The 19,173-nt window shown below is 43.0% G+C and overlaps 1 protein-coding gene across 1 annotated transcript in view; it reads left to right on the top strand.

Moving 5' to 3' along the window:
- Positions 1-19,173, top strand: part of LOC311142491 (E3 ubiquitin-protein ligase TRIM37-like) — a 56,576-nt gene that overhangs the window by 23,922 nt on the left and 13,481 nt on the right. The window contains exons 10-17 of the mRNA XM_084178143.1: positions 786-910; positions 1,213-1,263; positions 1,605-1,686; positions 4,051-4,127; positions 4,226-4,405; positions 4,529-4,643; positions 4,737-4,931; positions 8,707-8,843. Coding sequence (XP_084034269.1) covers positions 786-910; positions 1,213-1,263; positions 1,605-1,686; positions 4,051-4,127; positions 4,226-4,405; positions 4,529-4,643; positions 4,737-4,931; positions 8,707-8,843 — 962 coding nt within the window. The remainder of the gene's footprint in view (positions 1-785; positions 911-1,212; positions 1,264-1,604; positions 1,687-4,050; positions 4,128-4,225; positions 4,406-4,528; positions 4,644-4,736; positions 4,932-8,706; positions 8,844-19,173) is intronic.

Raw genomic sequence — 19,173 nt, 5'->3', positions numbered from 1 at the left:
GGAGTGAGCGTTTTCGGTGGCAGTCTGGCACGCCACACCGTACAGCACTCTGGGTAGCAGGAAGCTGAGCGAGAGGAGGCACTGAGCCACCAATCGTCTAGAGGCTTTCTGTCTTTTCATATCCTCTTCATCTGCACTGGCCCTGAACAGACAGGATGGTCAAAGCAGTGATGTTCATGACCATGATGTGCTTTCACCTGTCCAGTTCTTTCACATCAGTGCAGATAAAGAAAAGGAGAAAAGGATAGGAAGCCACTTCAGACTACTGAGATGCACTTTTTGTTTTCTGAGCAAACTGATTTGAAACTTTAAGAAACCAGGTGCGTTCGCCCTGATTTGAAACTTGTGAAAAACATCAAGATTTTATGGTGTTAGATGAGTAAATGATTGACGAGAGCTTGATTATCCTACCCATTTCACAGTCCAGAGATTTCTTTATTTCAAAACTGAGCCTAAATTCAATGGTTGCCAGTGCCCTGAGAGAATGGCTGTCCATTCCGACATGTAAATCTTTCAGGACTTTTCTCAGGGTCTTTAATGCTTTTTGCATAGTAATTTGAGGAAAAACAACAAGCTGTTCTCAAACCTTCACACAGGTGTTTTCTTATAAATTGACTTCTCTGAAGTCACAACCTTGGCTTTTTCATCGCCTGTGGAACTTTACCTTGAGTGTGTCATGCCACCAGTGAAATGAGATGCATTAAGAGTGGGGGTGGCGGGGGAGTGGTGGTCAGGTGTTGCCCTGCAGAGCTCTTCAATTGTGTGTGGTGTTCTCTGTCCTACAGCTGCGCTCCTGCAGTAAGAGCGAGTTGATCTCCAAGAGTCCAGAGATCCTGCTCATGTTCCAGCAGGTTCACCGCAAGCCCATGCAGTCCTTTGTCACCACTCCAGTCCCCCCAGACTTCACCAGGTAACATACTAACTAAACCTACTGCACAAAACCCATTTGGCATTTTACTGTACCTACACACCTCCCTAGGTACTGTACTAAACCACAGATCATGCGACTAGAGAACTTGATAATATTTTTTTGGCATATTTTATTGTCGGCAGAGAAAGGAGGCTCCACTTAGATGTTCAGTTCAATTTTGTATTGTCAGATATACATTTCCATTTGGATGATTCATAATGCAGCAAGATATTGTTATGCTTTTAATGGATATTTCATGACATTGAGAAGTGTAATTACGGAACAACACTCTCTCTCCACAGTGAGCTGGTTCCTGCCTATGACTCAAGCACTTTTGTTCTGGCAAACTTCAGGTAAAAAAATCATCTCTGTATCTAGTCTTGAAAATGTTTGGATATGAGCTTGTGTATGCACAAGGAATAGAAATCGACAGTCTTTGAACAACAAACTAAACATCTTTTAGCTTCCGTTTCTTGGAAAATAGTAAAGTACCCCATTGGGTTGCTCATACTTTATTTTGGGTTGCCAGGTCCAAGGCTCTGATTAAGGCAACCAGGGACACGTCGGCCCATGATGAGCAATCTCTCTCTCGTTGTGACACTTCACCAAGAAGCAGTTGGAAATGTCTTGTTTAATGAATGGGTTCCTCCTATCTGACTTGTTTTTCTGCCTGTGTGTTGCGTTGTCCTTACAGCACCCTGAGACAGAGGGCAGATCCCGTCTACAGCCCACCACTCCAGATATCTGGCATCTGCTGGAGACTCAAGGTTTACCCAGTGAGTAGACACACCAACAATTGGTTGTTCTCTAGTACTTAGTAGTAATTGCTACCAAACTACTAATGATCTCTTATGTTCATCATATCTTACTCTAACTACTAGATTTGATATGTCACCTTTTCCACAACTAAGTGGTCAATATTGGAGATTGTGAAAAACTCTCTGGTTTAATGTTCATCATTATTAGGGGTTCAAGCAGCGAACCTGGTGAAACCCTGTTGGATTTCTTGGCATTCAGTACGGGTTCAAGCAGCAAAGCTGGTTTCTTCTGGTTTATTATTATTATTATTATTATTATTATTATTATTATTATTATACCGGTTCTTCTTGCAAGGAAAATGTAACATGCAAATTCCTGTGAGATGTTAAGGCAGAGGGTGCAACTTGACATGATGGTAAAGGCCAATTGGCCACAAGGTAGCACTATAACAGGCAATTTAAATTGCATACTTTGAAAAGTCACGCCTCTCACCCCATATGACCTAATGTCCTGAAATTCAGTGCATATGTCCCTCTTCTCACAAGGATCACATTTGCCTCAAGGACCCATAATGTCTGTCATAATGGATTTTCCGGCATTTAGAATTTTGTGAAAAACACTTAAATGACATATCCTCCACTGGGTTGATCTGGATGAACCTTGACATATGGCATCTATGGACCAAGGTCTCTCAACGCAATATTTTCCAGACTGGCATGTCAAACAACATGGCGCTACTGACCAATAAATGTGATCGTGGTCTGGCACATTAATGCATATAAATCAGACATTAATATTTGTGTTGTAACCAAACTTGGTACACATGTTCAAAACACTGTCAAGACTCAACATATGCAAGTATATTCAGATCGACGTTGTTGGCACTATTATGGCACATGTTTATATCTCTCGATCGTTTTGACTCGGTGATGCAATTTGGCACACATTTTATGAGTCTAGCTAATCTGTTAAGTATGGTTATGGTTCAGTTTGGCCGCATGTGGGCGCTGTTGGAAAAAGAATAATTCATGCAAGCTTATTGCGGCCATATTGTTTGAGCAAGCGTCTTGGAAAATATTGCGTTTGAAGATGTTAATCCATATGTGATGTATACCAAATTTGGTGCAGATCAGTCTAGCTGTTTTGGAGAAAATGTTTAAACTAGTCAACATCATTAAAAATAGTCCAAAATATGCATATTGCATGATTTTTAAAATTTTGAGTTGTGGTATTTGGCAAGCGTGATAAGGAGTACAGAAGTAGCTCCTCTAGAGCGATATGCCCACATCTTGAACCCCGACATTGCTTCTTGCAGCTATATTTATTATGTTCCTTCTGCCAATTTGGTGAAAAAATGTGAATTCCAGTGAGATGGTAAGGCCTAGGAGGGTGCACCCTTGCATTATGGTAAAGGGCCAAAGGCCACACCCTCCTATGCAATTCCATGCCAATTGGCCAGATGGTGGCGCTATAACAAGAGATTGAAAATGCAAACTTTGAAAGCTCACTCCGTGTGACGTAGAGTCGTGAAATTTGGAACATAGGTCTGTCTCTTCACAAGGAACAAATTTGCCTCAAGAACCCATAAGGTCCGCCATGATGGATTTTTCGCCATTTACAATTTGGTGAAAAACACTTAATATGCTACTCCTCTGGCACTGAATGACCGATCTGCACGAAACTTGATATATGACCTCTTTGGACCAAGGTCTCTTAACGCTATATAACACACTAGTATATCAAACAAAATGGCCGCTACTGACCAATAAACATTAATGTGGGCATGGTCTGGCACGGAAATGCATATAAATCAGACACTGATAATCGTAGTGTAACAACTTGGTACATATGTCCCAAACATATGCAAGCACATTCAGATCGACCACACAGTGATGCTATAATGGACATGTTTATATCTCTTGATCTGTTTGACTCCGAGTGATGAATTTTGACACGTGCTCAGGGACATGAGTCTAGCTAAGCTGTAAAGTATGGTTAAGTTTGGCCACATGGTGGCGCTGTTGGACAGGATAAAACATTAATGCAAGCTCATTGGCTCATAGCAGGCGTATCGTTTGAGCTGGTGTCCTGGAAAATATAGGGTTTGAAGACATGGGTACATAGATGCTATGTACCAATTGCTCCATTGGTTCTGGAGAAGAAGACGTGTAAAGTATTTAACATCATTGAAAATTTGTGCTGCGCGATTAACCAAAATGAGTTTTTAACAATTAATTGACCAACGTCTGTTCAATTATTTGAATTCCATTTAGTTCAGTTTTTTACTGTGCACAGTTTCTCTAGAGATACATCCGATCCAGCTTGAACCTCTGCTTGCACCCCTGCTTGCAGCTATATTGTGTGTTTGTTTTTCCCTTCAGGATGGCAATGGTGTGGTGCGTGGCAACTATCTGTCAGTTTTCTTGGAACTATCTGCAGGACTCCCTGAAACGTCAAAGTATGTTTTTCTCAAATTATTGGAATTTCTCTTTCTTTGAATCAAGTTTTCACTTGTATTTATGTCACCTTCAACGTGTGTATTTTGTGTGTCTATAGATATGAGTACCGTGTGGAGATGGTCCATCAGGCCTCCAGCGACCCCACTAAGAACATCATCAGGGAGTTTGCATCAGACTTTGAGGTGGGGGAGTGCTGGGGCTACAACCGCTTCTTCAGACTGGACCTGCTGGCTAGCGAGGGCTACCTCAACATGCAGACTGACACAGTGGTCCTCAGGTTACCACTAATACACATTAGAGAGAAAGATGCCATTTCTTTATCAATTCTTATAACTCTGGGTTTAGTGTCTTCATTGAAGTCTTGTTTGGCTGTTGAGTTGACTGTCTCTCTCCTGAACAGGTATCAGGTGCGTTCGCCCACCTTCTTCCAGAAGTGCAGAGACCAGTACTGGTACATTAGCCAGCTGGAGTCAGCCCAGTCCAGCTACATCCAGCAGATCAACAACCTCAAAGAGGTGGGTTTTAGATCACCACAAATTAATCTCTAATTAATGTAAACTAAAATGATTTGCGGTAAGTCAGTGCATATTATGTCTACACGTTCTCAGAGGCTGGCCATTGAGCTGTTCCGTAGGCAAAAGTCTCGCAGCTCGTCCCCTCCTGACCAGCGCCTGTGCCCCTCGACCTCAGAGAGAGACTCCCGCTCAGGGAAAGGCCCCGTGGCTGAGGATGGCTGCCAGACCACTGCCACCGAGACCAAAGAGGAAGAGGAGGAGGAGAAGACCCAGCACGATGACTCCAATGTGAGTCACTCCGACATGATCACTTTGTCATCATATTCATGATGACCACAGAGGTTCACTCTGTATTGGTTCATATTTATGGTTCAAGATGGTGCACACAACACATGATTATAGTACCCACACACACCGATTAGAAGCTCTTCAGTTTTATAGCTACAGTGAGGGAAAGTATTTGATCCCCTGTTGATTTTGTACGTTTGCCCACTGACAAAGACATGATCAGTTTATAATTTTAATGGTAGGTTTATTTGAACAGTGAGAGACAGAATAACAACAAAAAAATCCAGAAAAACGCCTGTCAAAAATGTTATAAATTGATTTGCATTTGAATGAGGGAAATAAGTATTTGACCCCTCTGCAAAACATGACTTAGTACTTGGTGGCAAAACCCTTGTTGGCAATCACAGAGGTCAGATGTTTCTTGTAGTTGGCCACCAGGTTTGCACACATCTCAGGAGGGATTTTGTCCCACTCCTCTTTGCAGATCTTCTCCAAGTCATTAAGGTTTCGAGGCTGACGTTTGGCAACTCGAACCTTCAGCTCCCTCCACAGATTTTCTATGGGATTAAGGTCTGGAGACTGGCTAAGACACTCCAGGACCTTAATTTGCTTCTTCTTGAGCCACTCCTTTGTTGCCTTGGCCGTGTGTTTTGGGTCATTGTCATGCTGGAATACCCATCCACGACCCATTTTCAATGCCCTGGCTGAGGGAAGGAGGTTCTCACCCAAGATTTGACGGTACATGGCCCCGTCCATCGTCCCTTTGATGCGGTGAAGTTGTCCTGTCCCCTTAGCAGAAAAACACCCCCAAAGCATAATGTTTCCACTTCCATGTTTGACGGTGGGGATGGTGTTCTTGGGGTCATAGGCAGCATTCCTCCTCCTCCAAACACGGTGAGTTGAGTTAATGCCAAAGAGCTCGATTTTGGTCTCATCTGACCACAACACTTTCACCCAGTTCTCATCTGAATCATTCAGATGTTCATTGGCAAACTTCTGACGGGCCTGTATATGTGCTTTCTTGAGCAGGGGGACCTTGCAGGCGCTGCAGGATTTCAGTCCTTCACGGCGTAGTGTGTTACCAATTGTTTTCTTGGTGACTATGGTCCCAGCTGACTTGAGATCATTGACAAGATCCTCCCGTGTAGTTCTGGGCTGATTCCTCACCGTTCTCATGATCATTGCAACTCCACGAGGTGAGATCTTGCATGGAGCCCCAGGCCGAGGGAGATTGACAGTTCTTTTGTGTTTCTTCCATTTGCGAATAATCGCACCAACTGTTGTCACCTTCTCACCAAGCTGCTTGCCGATGGTCTTGTAGCCCATTCCAGCCTTGTGTAGGTCTACAATCTTGTCCCTGACATCCTTGGAGAGCTCTTTGGTCTTGGCCATGGTGGAGAGTTTGGAATCTGATTGATTGATTGCTTCTGTGGACAGGTGTCTTTTATACAGGTAACAAGCTGAGATTAGGAGCACTCCCTTTAAGAGTGTGCTCCTAATCTCAGCTGGTTACCTTTATAAAAGACACCTGGGAGCCAGAAATCTTTCTGATTGAGAGGGGGTCAAATACTTATTTCCCTGATTTAAAATGAAAATCAATTTATAAAAATTTTTACATGCGTTTTTCTGGATTTTTTTGTTGTTATTCTGTCTCACTGTTCAAATAAACCTACCATTAAAATTATAGACTGATAATTTCTTCGTCAGTGGGCAAACGTACAAAATCAGCAGGGGATCAAATACTTTTTTCCCTCACTGTATGTATGTCTCGAGGCCAGTGGTCGAAACGGTTAAATGGTCTGTGGATAGGATAGTCTCCTTCATATTCACACAGGGGCGCAACTTTGGTTTTAGAAGTGGGGGGGACATAATAAATAAATATATATACAGTGGGGAAAAAAAGTATTTAGTCAGCCACCAATTGTGCAAGTTCTCCCACTTACAAAGATGAGAGAGGCCTGTAATTTTCATCATAGGTACACGTCAACTATGACAGACAAATTGAGAATTTTCTTCCCAGAAAATCACATTGTAGGATTTTTAATGAATTTATTTGCAAATTATGGTGGAAAATAAGTATTTGGTCACCTACAAACAAGCAAGATTTCTGGCTCTCACAGACCTGTAACTTCTTCTTTAAGAGGCTCCTCTGTCCTCCACTCGTTACCTGTATTAATGGCACCTGTTTGAACTTGTTATCAGTATAAAAGACACCTGTCCACAACCTCAAACAGTCACACTCCAAACTCCACTATGGCCAAGACCAAAGAGCTGTCAAAGGACACCAGAAACAAAATTGTAGACCTGCACCAGGCTGGGAAGACTGAATCTGCAATAGGTAAGCAGCTTGGTTTGAAGAAATCAACTGTGGGAGCAATTATTAGGAAATGGAAGACATACAAGACCACTGATAATCTCCCTCGATCTGGGGCTCCACGCAAGATCTCACCCAGTGGGGTCAAAATTATCACAAGAACGGTGAGCAAAAATCCCAGAACCACACGGGGGGACCTAGTGAATGACCTGCAGAGAGCTGGGACCAAAGTAACAAAGCCTACCATCAGTAACACACTACGCCGCCAGGGACTCAAATCCTGCAGTGCCAGACGTGTCCCCCTGCTTAAGCCAGTACATGTCCAGGCCCGTCTAAAGTTTGCTAGAGTGCATTTGGATGATCCAGAAGAGGATTGGGATAATGTCATATGGTCAGATGAAACCAAAATATAACTTTTTGGTAAAAACTCAACTCGTCCTGTTTGGAGGACAAAGAATGCTGAGTTGCATCCAAAGAACACCATACCTGCTGTGAAGCATGGGGGTGGAAACATCATACTTTGGGGCTGTTTTTCTGCAAAGGGACCAGGACGACTGATCCGTGAAAAGGAAAGAATGAATGGGGCCATGTATCGTGAGATTTTTAGTGAAAACCTCCTTCCATCAGCAAGGGCATTGAAGATGAAACGTGGCTGGGTCTTTCAGCATGACAATGATCCCAAACACACCGCCCGGGCAACGAAGGAGTGGCTTCGTAAGAAGCATTTCAAGGTCCTGGAGTGGCCTAGCCAGTCTCCAGATCTCAACCCCATAGAAAATCTTTGGAGGGAGTTGAAAGTCCGTGTTGCCCAGCGACAGCCCCAAAACATCACTGTTCTAGAGGAGATCTACATGGAGGAATGGGCCAAAATACCAGCAACAGTGTGTGAAAACCTTGTGAAGACTTACAGAAAACGTTTGACCTGTGTCATTGCCAACAAAGGGTATATAACAAAGTATTGAGAAACTTTTGTTATTGACCAAATACTTATTTTCCACCATAATTTCCAAATAAATTCATTAAAAATCCTACAATGTGATTTTCTGGAAAAAAAATTCTCATTTTGTCTGTCATAGTTGACGTGTACCTATGATAAAAATTACAGGCCTCTCTCATCTTTTTAAGTGGGAGAACTTGCACAATTGGTGGCTGACTAAATACTTTTTTTCCCCACTGTATATATTATTTATTTATTTTATCCAGTCGGATAAACACTCCAAACAGCCTACCCGACCGCTCGGAGGCGTCCGTATGGTCCTAAAGCACACCGTTGCCTCGTTTTGTATCACATTCCAATGATAAAACTGGGGGTGGGGGACAAAAATGCAAGTTGCGCCCCTGTATTCACATAATAATATTTTAACAGAAGAAGATAAAATACAGCAGAGTAGGAAAAGCTGTTTCGTGTTAAGCACTAAATGCTGTTATGTAAATGCTGCGCTAACGTTGTGGTGTGGTCAGGAGCTGTCTGATGGGGACTTGGAAGGGGACTGTCTGACGGGGGACGAGGAGGTCAACCCTCTGGATGGTAGCAGCACCTCGGGCAGCTCCACGGCAACCAGCAACACAGAGGAGAACGACATCGACGAGGAGACCATGTGAGTGACCCAGCGCCACAGTCACCCCTAACCACAGAGCTTTCTCTCTAGTTTTAGTCCACCAATTGTTTGAGGGGGGAAAATGCAGAAATTATATTATCTGCATCTTATTTTTATATGAGTCGTGTATGCGGACTTCATCAACGTGAAGTTTTCAAACCCCTGAGCCCAGAGAGACTGTGTGTGTGGAGTGCAGGGCTGTTGCTGAAGCATTCGTCTCACATGTTCTCTCTCTCTTCTCCACCCCCTCACTGTGAGCTCACCAGATGAGCCATCCGTGAGTCATCACTGCTCCTCATACCGCCTGGCTGAGTGCAAAAAAATAACACAAAGCTCTCCAGCTCCTTCCACGCACGCACACACACACACATGCACATACACTAGGGTTGAATATTTTCCAGAAAATCTACCCATTTTCTTTCCCGAGAAAATTGCAACCATATCACGGTATTCCTGAAAGTTCTGTCAGTCACCACACAATTTGTTGATGTAGTTTAGTTTAAATGTAGGCCTAAAATATTATGAGGTTATTAGCCTACAGACTAGTGAACATTACATTTGTTTTAGCTTACCATTGACTGAAATATGTCAGCCAGCTTGTTAACCCTTTTCTCTCCCCTTGCGCTTGGCTATCAGGGGAATTTCGGGAGGTTGTGTTTTTACTTTATGATAGTCACCACATTAAGTGGGTTTTGTCACAGGGAACATATTAGATTCTCTGCTAAACAAACAGACAAGCAAATAGGCCTAGTAGCGGAGATTAAGTTGATCAAATCCCTGCAAATCTGACTAGTCAAACCCGTGGATTTGCTTTTGTTATTGTAACATCATGTTGCAAATGTCTATTTCCTCGAGTGTGTTTGTGGACACAATGTACCAGCCATTTTGTTAACAGTAAGTAGCTGCAATTTATATTTTGAGCCTCTGCCAGTGCCACAAAGATAGTTTGGAGATTTGTGAATATAAAATGGGAATTGCCTTCAGTAAGTAACTGCATTGAGAAGTCAGCAATGCAATTTATAGAAGTCATGCAAGAAAGTGGTGTTTTCTATTGGGGACTTTACATTGAGAAGGCTCAATATGGTAGGCTGCTAGCATTGAGAATACTGGTCTAATGTAGGCTATGAATGAAGCCAGAGAATTGACATTTCCGATTCATGCATGCAGCAATTCGCACATGTATTTTTGCAATAGTGCTACATAAATTTTTTTATATTATTGGTCCACGGGACCCGTCAATAATTCTCGGGAAACGGGAAGGAGCTTGGTCGGGAAGTCCCAGGGTACTGGTCACCAGTAAACCCTGATATACACACATACGTCCAGTTTATTAGGTATACCCAACTAGTACTCTGCCTCCAGAACAGCCTGAATTCTTCGGGGCATGGAAACATTACTCAATTGGTATTAAGGGACCTAACGTGTGCCAGGAAAACATTCCCCACACCATTACATCACCGCCACCAGTCTGTACCGTTGACACCAGGCAGGATGGCACCATGGACTCATGCTGCTTACACTAAATCCTGACTCTGCCATCAGCATGACGCAACAGGAACCAAGATTCGTTGGACCAGGCAATGTTGTTACACTCCTCAATTGACCAATGTTGGTGATGAAGTGCCCACTGGAGCCGCTTCTTCTTGTTTTTAGCCGATAGGAGTGGAACTCGGTGTGGTCGTCTGCTGCAATAGCCCATCCGTGACAAGGACCGACGAGTTGTGCGTTTCGAGATTCCGTTCTGCACACCACTGTTGTACTGCGCCGTTATTTGCATGTTTGTGGCCCGCCTGTTAGCTTGCACGATTCTTGCCATTTTCCTTTGACCTCTCATCAACAAGCTGTTTTCGCCCACAGTACTGCCGCTGACTGGATGTTTTTTGTTTGTCGCACCATGACTGTAAGTCGCTTTGGATAAAAGCGTCTGCTAAATGGCATATTATTATTATTATTATTATTATTATTATATTATATTATTATTGTCGGTAAACCCTAGACATTGTTGTGTGTGAATAGCCCAGGAGGCTGTCCATTTCTGAGATACTGGAACCTGCACGCCTGGCACCAACGATCATACCATGCTCAAAGTCGCTTAGGTCTAACGTTCAATCGAAAGGTAACTGTATGCCTCTGCTTGTCTGCTTTATATAGCAAGCCGCGGGCACGTGACTCACTGTCTGTAGGAGCGAACCATTTTCATGAACGGTGTTTGTAACAAACTGGACACTGAGTGTACCTACACATTATCTCACATGTACCGTATACATAAAGACAAGTATGCATACACAGAAACATAGAGAACCCTTGCACGCACACACACACACACACACACACACACACACACACACACACACACACACACACACACACACACACACACACACACACACACAGAGAAATACACACATTGTCCAATCTCCCATGCCTCTCCTGAAACACTTAAATCCATGTTAGTGCTCCATGTTTGCTTTTAACAAGGATCCTCTCAGGCCCCGTAGGGGAAACTACAGTCAATTGTCAGCCCCACTCTCTGACCACAAGGCACTTCTCACTCACTCACTCAATGCTGTCGGTCCAGTAGGGCTTTTTTTTCTCTCCCTGTGGTTGGACAGATGCTCTGGGATGTGTTGCTCCGTTGTTCCCCCGTCTATAAATGCGCTGAGCGGTGTGCGCCGGCGAGTGAGAAAAGCTCTGCTGGAGATCTGACTCATGTTGTACTGGAGACTGATACAATAGCTGCTGTGTTTCCCCTGTTATCCCCTCTTCTCCCCCGGGGCATACCTAAAGGAATGTGTACAGGGCATTCTTACACAGACCGACGTATACGAGCATGCATAAAGTACATGCAGACACACACACGGACACTTACTTGAATACTCTCAAATGGGCACGCACATCCCATGGGGCCATTTGGCCCCTGCTAAAAGAACAGAATGACTCGTCATGAAGTTGTACCATTCCAGAGAGAACATTGCAGTGCACTGTCCATCCAGTTCATCAGTAGAGATACAGTGCATTCGGAAAGTATTTAGACCCCTTGACTTTTTCCACATTTTGTTACGTTACAGCCTTATTCTGAAATTGATTAAATTGTTTTTTTCCCCTCATCAATCTACAAACAATACCGCATAATGACAAAGCAAAAACAGATTTTTATAAATTTGTGCAAATGTATATATTTTAAAAAACTATTACATTTACATAAGCATTCAGACACTTTACTCAGTACTTTGTTGAAGCACCTTTGGCTGGGGCACTCAAGGACATTCAGAGACTTGTCCCGAAGCCACTCCTGCGTTGTCTTGGCTGTGTGCTTAGGGTCGTTGTCCTGGAAGGTGAACCTTCACCCCCAGTCTGAGGTCCTGAGCGCTCTGGAGCAGGTTTTCATCAAGGATCTCTCTGTACTTTGCGCCGTTCATCTTTCCCTCAATCCTGACTAGTCTCCCAGTGCCTGCCGCTGAAAACTACCCCACAGCATGATGCTGCCACCACCATGCTTCACCGTAGGGATGGTGCCAGGTTTCCTCCAGATGTGACGCTTGGCATTCAGGCCAAAGAGTTCAACCTTGGTTTCATCAGACCAGAGAATCTTTTTTTGAATTTTATTTTAGGGGGTAGATCAGCTTTAATATTGCAGATAGATTGTAGCTTCCGTCAATGTAATTGTCTGCATCACTTCCAATCCCCCATATATGTTTTGCAAAAAAAAAAAAATATATATATATATATATATATATATATATATATATACACACAGTGGGGAGAACAAGTATTTGATACACTGCCGATTTTGCAGGTTTTCCTACTTACAAAGCATGTAGAGGTCTGTAATTTTTATCATAGGTACACTTCAACTGTGAGAGACAGAATCTAAAACAAAAATCCAGAAAATCATATTGTATGATTTTTAAGTAATTCATTTGCATTTTATTGCATGACATAAGTATTTGATCACCTACCAACCAGTAAGAATTCCGGCTCTCACAGACCTGTTAGTTTTTCTTCAAGAAGCCTTCCTGTTCTCCACTCATTACCTGTATTAACTGCACCTGTTTGAACTTGTTACCTGTATAAAAGACACCTGTCCACACACTCAATCAAACAGACTCCAACCTCTCCACAATGGCCAAGACCAGAGAGCTGTGTAAGGACTTCAGGGATAACATTGTAGACCTGCACAAGGCTGGGATGGGCTACAGGACAATAGGCAAGCAGCTTGGTGAGAAGGCAAAAACTGTTGGCGCAATTATTAGAAAATGGAAGAAGTTCAAGATGACGGTCAATCATCCTCGGTCTGGGGCTCCATGCAAGATCTCACCTCGTGGGGCATCAATGATCATGAGGAAGGTGAGGGATCAGCCCAGAACTACACGGCAGGACCTGGTCAATGACCTGAAGAGAGCTGGGACCACAGTCTCAAAGAAAACCATTAGTAACACACTACGCCATCATGGATTAAAATCCTGCAGCGCACGCAAGGTCCCCCTGCTCAAGCCAGCGCATGTCCAGGCCCGTCTGAAGTTTGCCAATGTCCATCTGGATGATCCAGAGGAGGAATGGGAGAAGGTCATGTGGTCTGATGAGACAAAAATAGAGCTTTTTGGTCTAAACTCCACTCGCCGTGTTTGGAGGAAGAAGAAGGATGAGTACAACCCCAAGAACACCATCCCAACCGTGAAGCATGGAGGTGGAAACATCATTCTTTGGGGATGCTTTTCTGCAAAGGGGACAGGCCGACTGCACCGTATTGAGGGGAGGATGGATGGGGCCATGTATCGTGAGATCTTGGCCAACAACCTCCTTCCCTCAGTAAGAGCATTGAAGATGGGTCGTGGCTGGGTCTTCCAGCATGACAACGACCCAAAACACACAGCCAGGGCAACTAAGGAGTGGCTCCGTAAGAAGCATCTCAAGGTCCTGGAGTGGCCTAGCCAGTCTCCAGACCTGAACCCAATAGAAAATCTTTGGAGGGAGTTGAAAGTCTGTATTGCCCAGCGACAGCCCCGAAACCTGAAGGATCTGGAGAAGGTCTGTATGGAGGAGTGGGCCAAAATCCCTGCTGCAGTGTGTGCAAACCTGGTCAAGACCTACAGGAAACGTATGATCTCTGTAATTGCAAACAAAGGTTTCTGTACCAAATATTAAGTTCTGCTTTTCTGATGTATCAAATAATTATGTCATGCAATAAAATGCAAATTAATTACTTAAAAATCATACAATGTGATTTTCTGGATTTTTGTTTTAGATTCCGTCTCTCACAGTTGAAGTGTACCTATGATAAAAATGACAGACCTCTACATGCTTTGTACAGTGGGGAAAAAAAGTATTTAGTCAGCCACCAATTGTGCAAGTTCTCCCACTTAAAAAGATGAGAGAGGCCTGTAATTTTCATCATAGGTACACGTCAACTATGACAGACAAAATGAGAAGAAAAAAAATCCAGAAAATCACATTGTAGGATTATTAATGAATTTATTTGCAAATTATGGTGGAAAATAAGTATTTGGTCAATAACAAAAGTTTCTCAATACTTTGTTATATACCCTTTGTTGGCAATGACACAGGTCAAACGTTTTCTGTAAGTCTTCACAAGGTTTTCACACACTGTTGCTGGTATTTTGGCCCATTCCTCCATGCAGATCTCCTCTAGAGCAGTGATGTTTTGGGGCTGTCGCTGGGCAACACGGACTTTCAACTCCCTCCAAAGATTTTCTATGGGGTTGAGATCTGGAGACTGGCTAGGCCACTCCAGGACCTTGAAATGCTTCTTACGAAGCCACTCCTTCGTTGCCCGGGCGGTGTGTTTGGGATCATTGTCATGCTGAAAGACCCAGCCACGTTTCATCTTCAATGCCCTTGCTGATGGAAGGTGGTTTTCACTCAAAATCTCACGATACATGGCCCCATTCATTCTTTCCTTTACACGGATCAGTCGTCCTGGTCCCTTTGCAGAAAAACAGCCCCAAAGCATGATGTATCCACCCCCATGCTTCACATTAGGTATGGTGTTCTTTGGATGCAACTCAGCATTCTTTGTCCTCCATACACGATGAGTTGAGTTTTTACCAAAAAGTTATATTTTGGTTTCATCTGACCATATGACATTCTCCCAATCCTCTTCTGGATCATCCAAATGCACTCTAGCGAACTTCAGACGGGCCTGGACATGTACTGTCTTAAGCAGGGGGACACGTCTGGCACTGCAGGATTTGAGTCCCTGGCGGCGTAGTGTGTTACTGATGGTAGGCTTTGTTACTTTGGTCCCAGCTCTCTGCAGGTCATTCACTAGGTCCCCCTGTGTGGTTCTGGGATTTTTGCTCACCGTTCTTGTGATCATTTTGACCCCACGGGGTGAGATCTTGCGTGGAGCCCCAGATCGAGGGAGATTATCAGTGGTCTTGTATGTCTTCCATTTCCTAATAATTGCTCCCACAGTTGATTTCTTCAAACCAAGCTGCTTACCTATTGCAGATTCAGTCTTCCCAGCCTGGTGCAGGTCTACAATTTAGTTTCTGGTGTCCTTTGACAGCTCTTTGGTCTTGGCCATAGTGGAGTTTGGAGTGTGACTGTTTGAGGTTGTGGACAGGTGTCTTTTATACTGATAACAAGTTCAAACAGGTGCCATTAATACAGGTAACGAGTGGAGAACAGAGGAGCCTCTTAAAGAAGAAGTTACAGGTCTGTGAGATCCAGAAATCTTGCTTGTTTGTAGGTGACCAAATAATTATTTTCCACCATAATTTGCAAATAAATTCATAAAAAATCCTACAATGTGATTTTCTGGATTATTTTTTCTCAATTTGTCTGTCATAGTTGACGTGTACCTATGATGAAAATTACAGGCCTCTCATCTTTTTAAGTGGGAGAACTTGCACAATTGGTGGCTGACTAAATACTTTTTTCCCCCACTGTAAGTAGGAAAACCTGCAAAATCGGCAGTGTATCAAATACTTGTTCACCCCACTGTGTGTGTGTGTGTGTGTGTATATATATATATATATATATATATATATATATATATATATATATATACACACACACAGTGGTGTGAAAAAGTGTTTGCCCCCTTCCTGATTTGTTATTTGTTTGCATGTTTGTCACACTTAATTGTTTCAGATCATCAAACAAATGTAAATATTAGTCAAAGATAACACAAGAAACACAAAATGCAGTTTTGAAATGAAGGTTGTTATTATTAAGGGAAAACAGAATCCAAACCTACATGGCCCTGTGTGAAAAAGTGTTTGCCCCCCCTGTTATAACACAACTCAACTGTGGTTTATCACACCTGAGTTCAATTCCTCTAGCCACACCCAGGCCTGATTACTGCCACACCTGTTCTCAATCAAGGAATCACTTAAATAGGACCTGCCTGACAAAGTGAAGTAGACCAAAAGATCCTCAAAAGCTAGACATCATGCCGAGATCCAAAGAAATTCAGGAACAAATGAGAAAGAAAGTAATTGAGATCCATCAGTCTGGAAAAGGTTATAAAGCCATTTCTAAAGCTTTGGGACTCCAGCGAACCACAGTGAGGGCCATTATGGAACAGCGGTGAACCTTCCCAGGAGTGGTCGGCCGACCAAAATTACCCCAAGAGCGCAGCGACAACTCATCCAAGAGGTCACAAAAGACCCCACAACAACATCCAAAGAGCTGCAGGCCTCACTTGCCTCAGTTAAGGTCAGTGTTCATGACTCCACCATAAGAAAGAGACTGGGCAAAAATGGCCTGCATGGCAGAGTTCCAAGACGAAAACCACTGCTGAGCAAAAAGAACATTAAGGCTCGTCTCATTTTTGCCAGAAAACATCTTGATGATCCCCAAGACCTTTGGGAAAATACTCTGTGGACTGACGAGACAAAAGTTGAACTTTTTGGAAGGTGTGTGTCCCATTACATCTGGCGTAAAAGTAACACCGCATTTCAGAAAAAGAACATCATACCAACAGTAAAATATGGTGGTGGTAGTGTGATGGTCTGGGCCTGTTTTGCTGCTTCAGGACCTGGAAGACTTGCTGTGATAAATGGAACCATGAATTCTGCTGTCTACCAAAAAATCCTGAAGGAGAATGTCCGGCCATCTGTTCGTGACCTCAAGCTGAAGCGAACTTGGGTTCTGCAGCAGAACAATGATCCAAAACACACCAGCAAGTCCACCTCTGAATGGCTGAAGGAAAAACAAAATGAAGACTTTGGAGTGGCCTAGTCAAAGTCCTGACCTGAGATGCTGTGGCATGACCTTAAAAAGGCAGTTCATGTTCGAAAACCCTCCAATGTGGCTAAATTACAACAATTCTGCAAAGATGAGTGGGCCGAAATTCCTCCACAGCGCTGTAAAAGACTCATTGCAAGTTATCGCAAACGTTTGATTGCAGTTGTTGCTGCTAAGGGTGGTCCAACCAGTTATTAGGTTGTAGGGGGCGATCTCTTTTTCACACAGGGCCATGTGGGTTTGGATTTTGTTTTCCCTTAATAATAACAACCTTCATTTCAAAACTGTATTTTGTGTTTACTTGTTATCTTTGACTAATATTTAAATTTGTTTTGATGATCTGAAACATTTAAGTGTGACAAACATGCAAACAAATAAGAAATCAGGAAGGGGGCAAACACTTTTTCACACCACTGTATGTATGTATGTGTATATATATATACTACCAGTCAAAAGTTTGGACACACCTACTCATTCAAGGGTTTTTCTTTATTTTTACTATTATTATTATTACTGTTAATTAATATCATCACCCATTTTGAGTATATTTCACCCCCCCAGTCCTTTTTCCGCACAACTTCATCTAAAATTGTTGAATGAGATTCCTGTAAACAATAGATATTATATTCCTTCTCTTTGAGACAGGTAAATATTGTTCTTCTTTTCTTATTATCTGCTAAGCCATTACAATTATAACTGGCTATACTTGTGTCACCATTTACCATAATGAAATACAAGTTTCAAATCTATTTATCATAATATATGTTTTTAGATTTACCATAAAAAAGTACTGTAGTGATTGAGTGTCCATTTAGCTGTACCATATTTGCATTGCTACTAAGTAACCCTCCAATTGTTCTCCACTATTCCACCCGCTAAAACCCCTCCCCATCCCAAGTTGGGTTGTCATCCCAGAGACCGGCAGACCACCCCCATCCCCCCGGATCCCTAGGCTCCTGAGAGGCAAGGACCCATCCTTCGAAAACAGCACACAGTGCCACCCACAGAACAGAAGCAGATCAACTGCTTAAAGTATTTCCAATGCTCTCACCTTAATTTTCTTTATATATAGCTATTAAAAATATATCTATTGAAATATCTTGCGTATCTTAATTTCCATCAGGCGTACAGGGGTAATTATATCGGCAGTTCATGCTTAGGATTGTTACCTATAACCAGGATTGCATTACATTACATTTTTGTCAATAAATTATTATTTTAGCAAACAATTATTGTGATTCATCCTATATTGTCCCTAACATCCTCACCCCCTTGCAACAGATGTGGGATACATACACACACACACTTTTACACACTCAACCCCTTTCCCCCACAATCAACCATAAGCTCAGATGCTCAACGGTTGTTACATCCCAGAGCCCAACTCAAGAAAGGACCTGGTTTATGAATGCATATACAGTTACAGCTGTTTGAGAAAGCATGCAAGATTGAGCAAAAATGTGAGATTTGATTAACCAATGTCAAGTCCTAGGTGATGGAGATCAGATCCACCCCCTTCCCCTGTAACACATACACACTCTGGTCCCCCGTTGTAACCATTTTCCCCAAGCATCTCTGTGCAGTCAGACCTTTGATTATTTTGTGTCACCCGGTCCACAATAATATGCCCCCTCTCTGATTGTCTGAGTGTGACCCCCTCCCCATGGGCTACTGCAGCCAGTGTTGCCAGCACTGCCACTACCTGGGTGGGGGTACCCCACCGGAATCCCCACCGGCTAGGTACAAGGTCATCAAGGTTCTCATTAGCGGCTTTGAGAATTTCCTTGTATATTGTGCTCTCCCATCAGGGGGCTCTGGCTTTGTAGGACCAACCCTGCCAGGCAGGCTCAGAATCTTGAGGGGGCGGTGCTGCTCTAGTAGGTCTCTGACCGCATTTATCTTTCTGTTTTGGCTGCATATAGGCAGCTTACAACAGGCCCATAAAACAGATTGGGACTTCTCTTTGGTGTATGGGTCGCTCAGGTGTGTGTATAGGGTTGGGGACCGTTCCATCATGATAGGACAATAAATACAAAAATTAGATGTATACTTAATTTTAAAATGTATATCCCTCATCTGCACAAAATTGAAAGCCACACTTTTCCAAACACAAAAA

The sequence above is a fragment of the Coregonus lavaretus genome (genome assembly GCF_964263955.1).
Source record: "Coregonus lavaretus genome assembly, chromosome: 15".
Taxonomy (NCBI): domain Eukaryota; kingdom Metazoa; phylum Chordata; class Actinopteri; order Salmoniformes; family Salmonidae; genus Coregonus; species Coregonus lavaretus.
The sequence above is the reverse complement of the archived record's forward strand: the minus strand, read 5'-3'. Positions and strand labels throughout refer to the sequence as shown.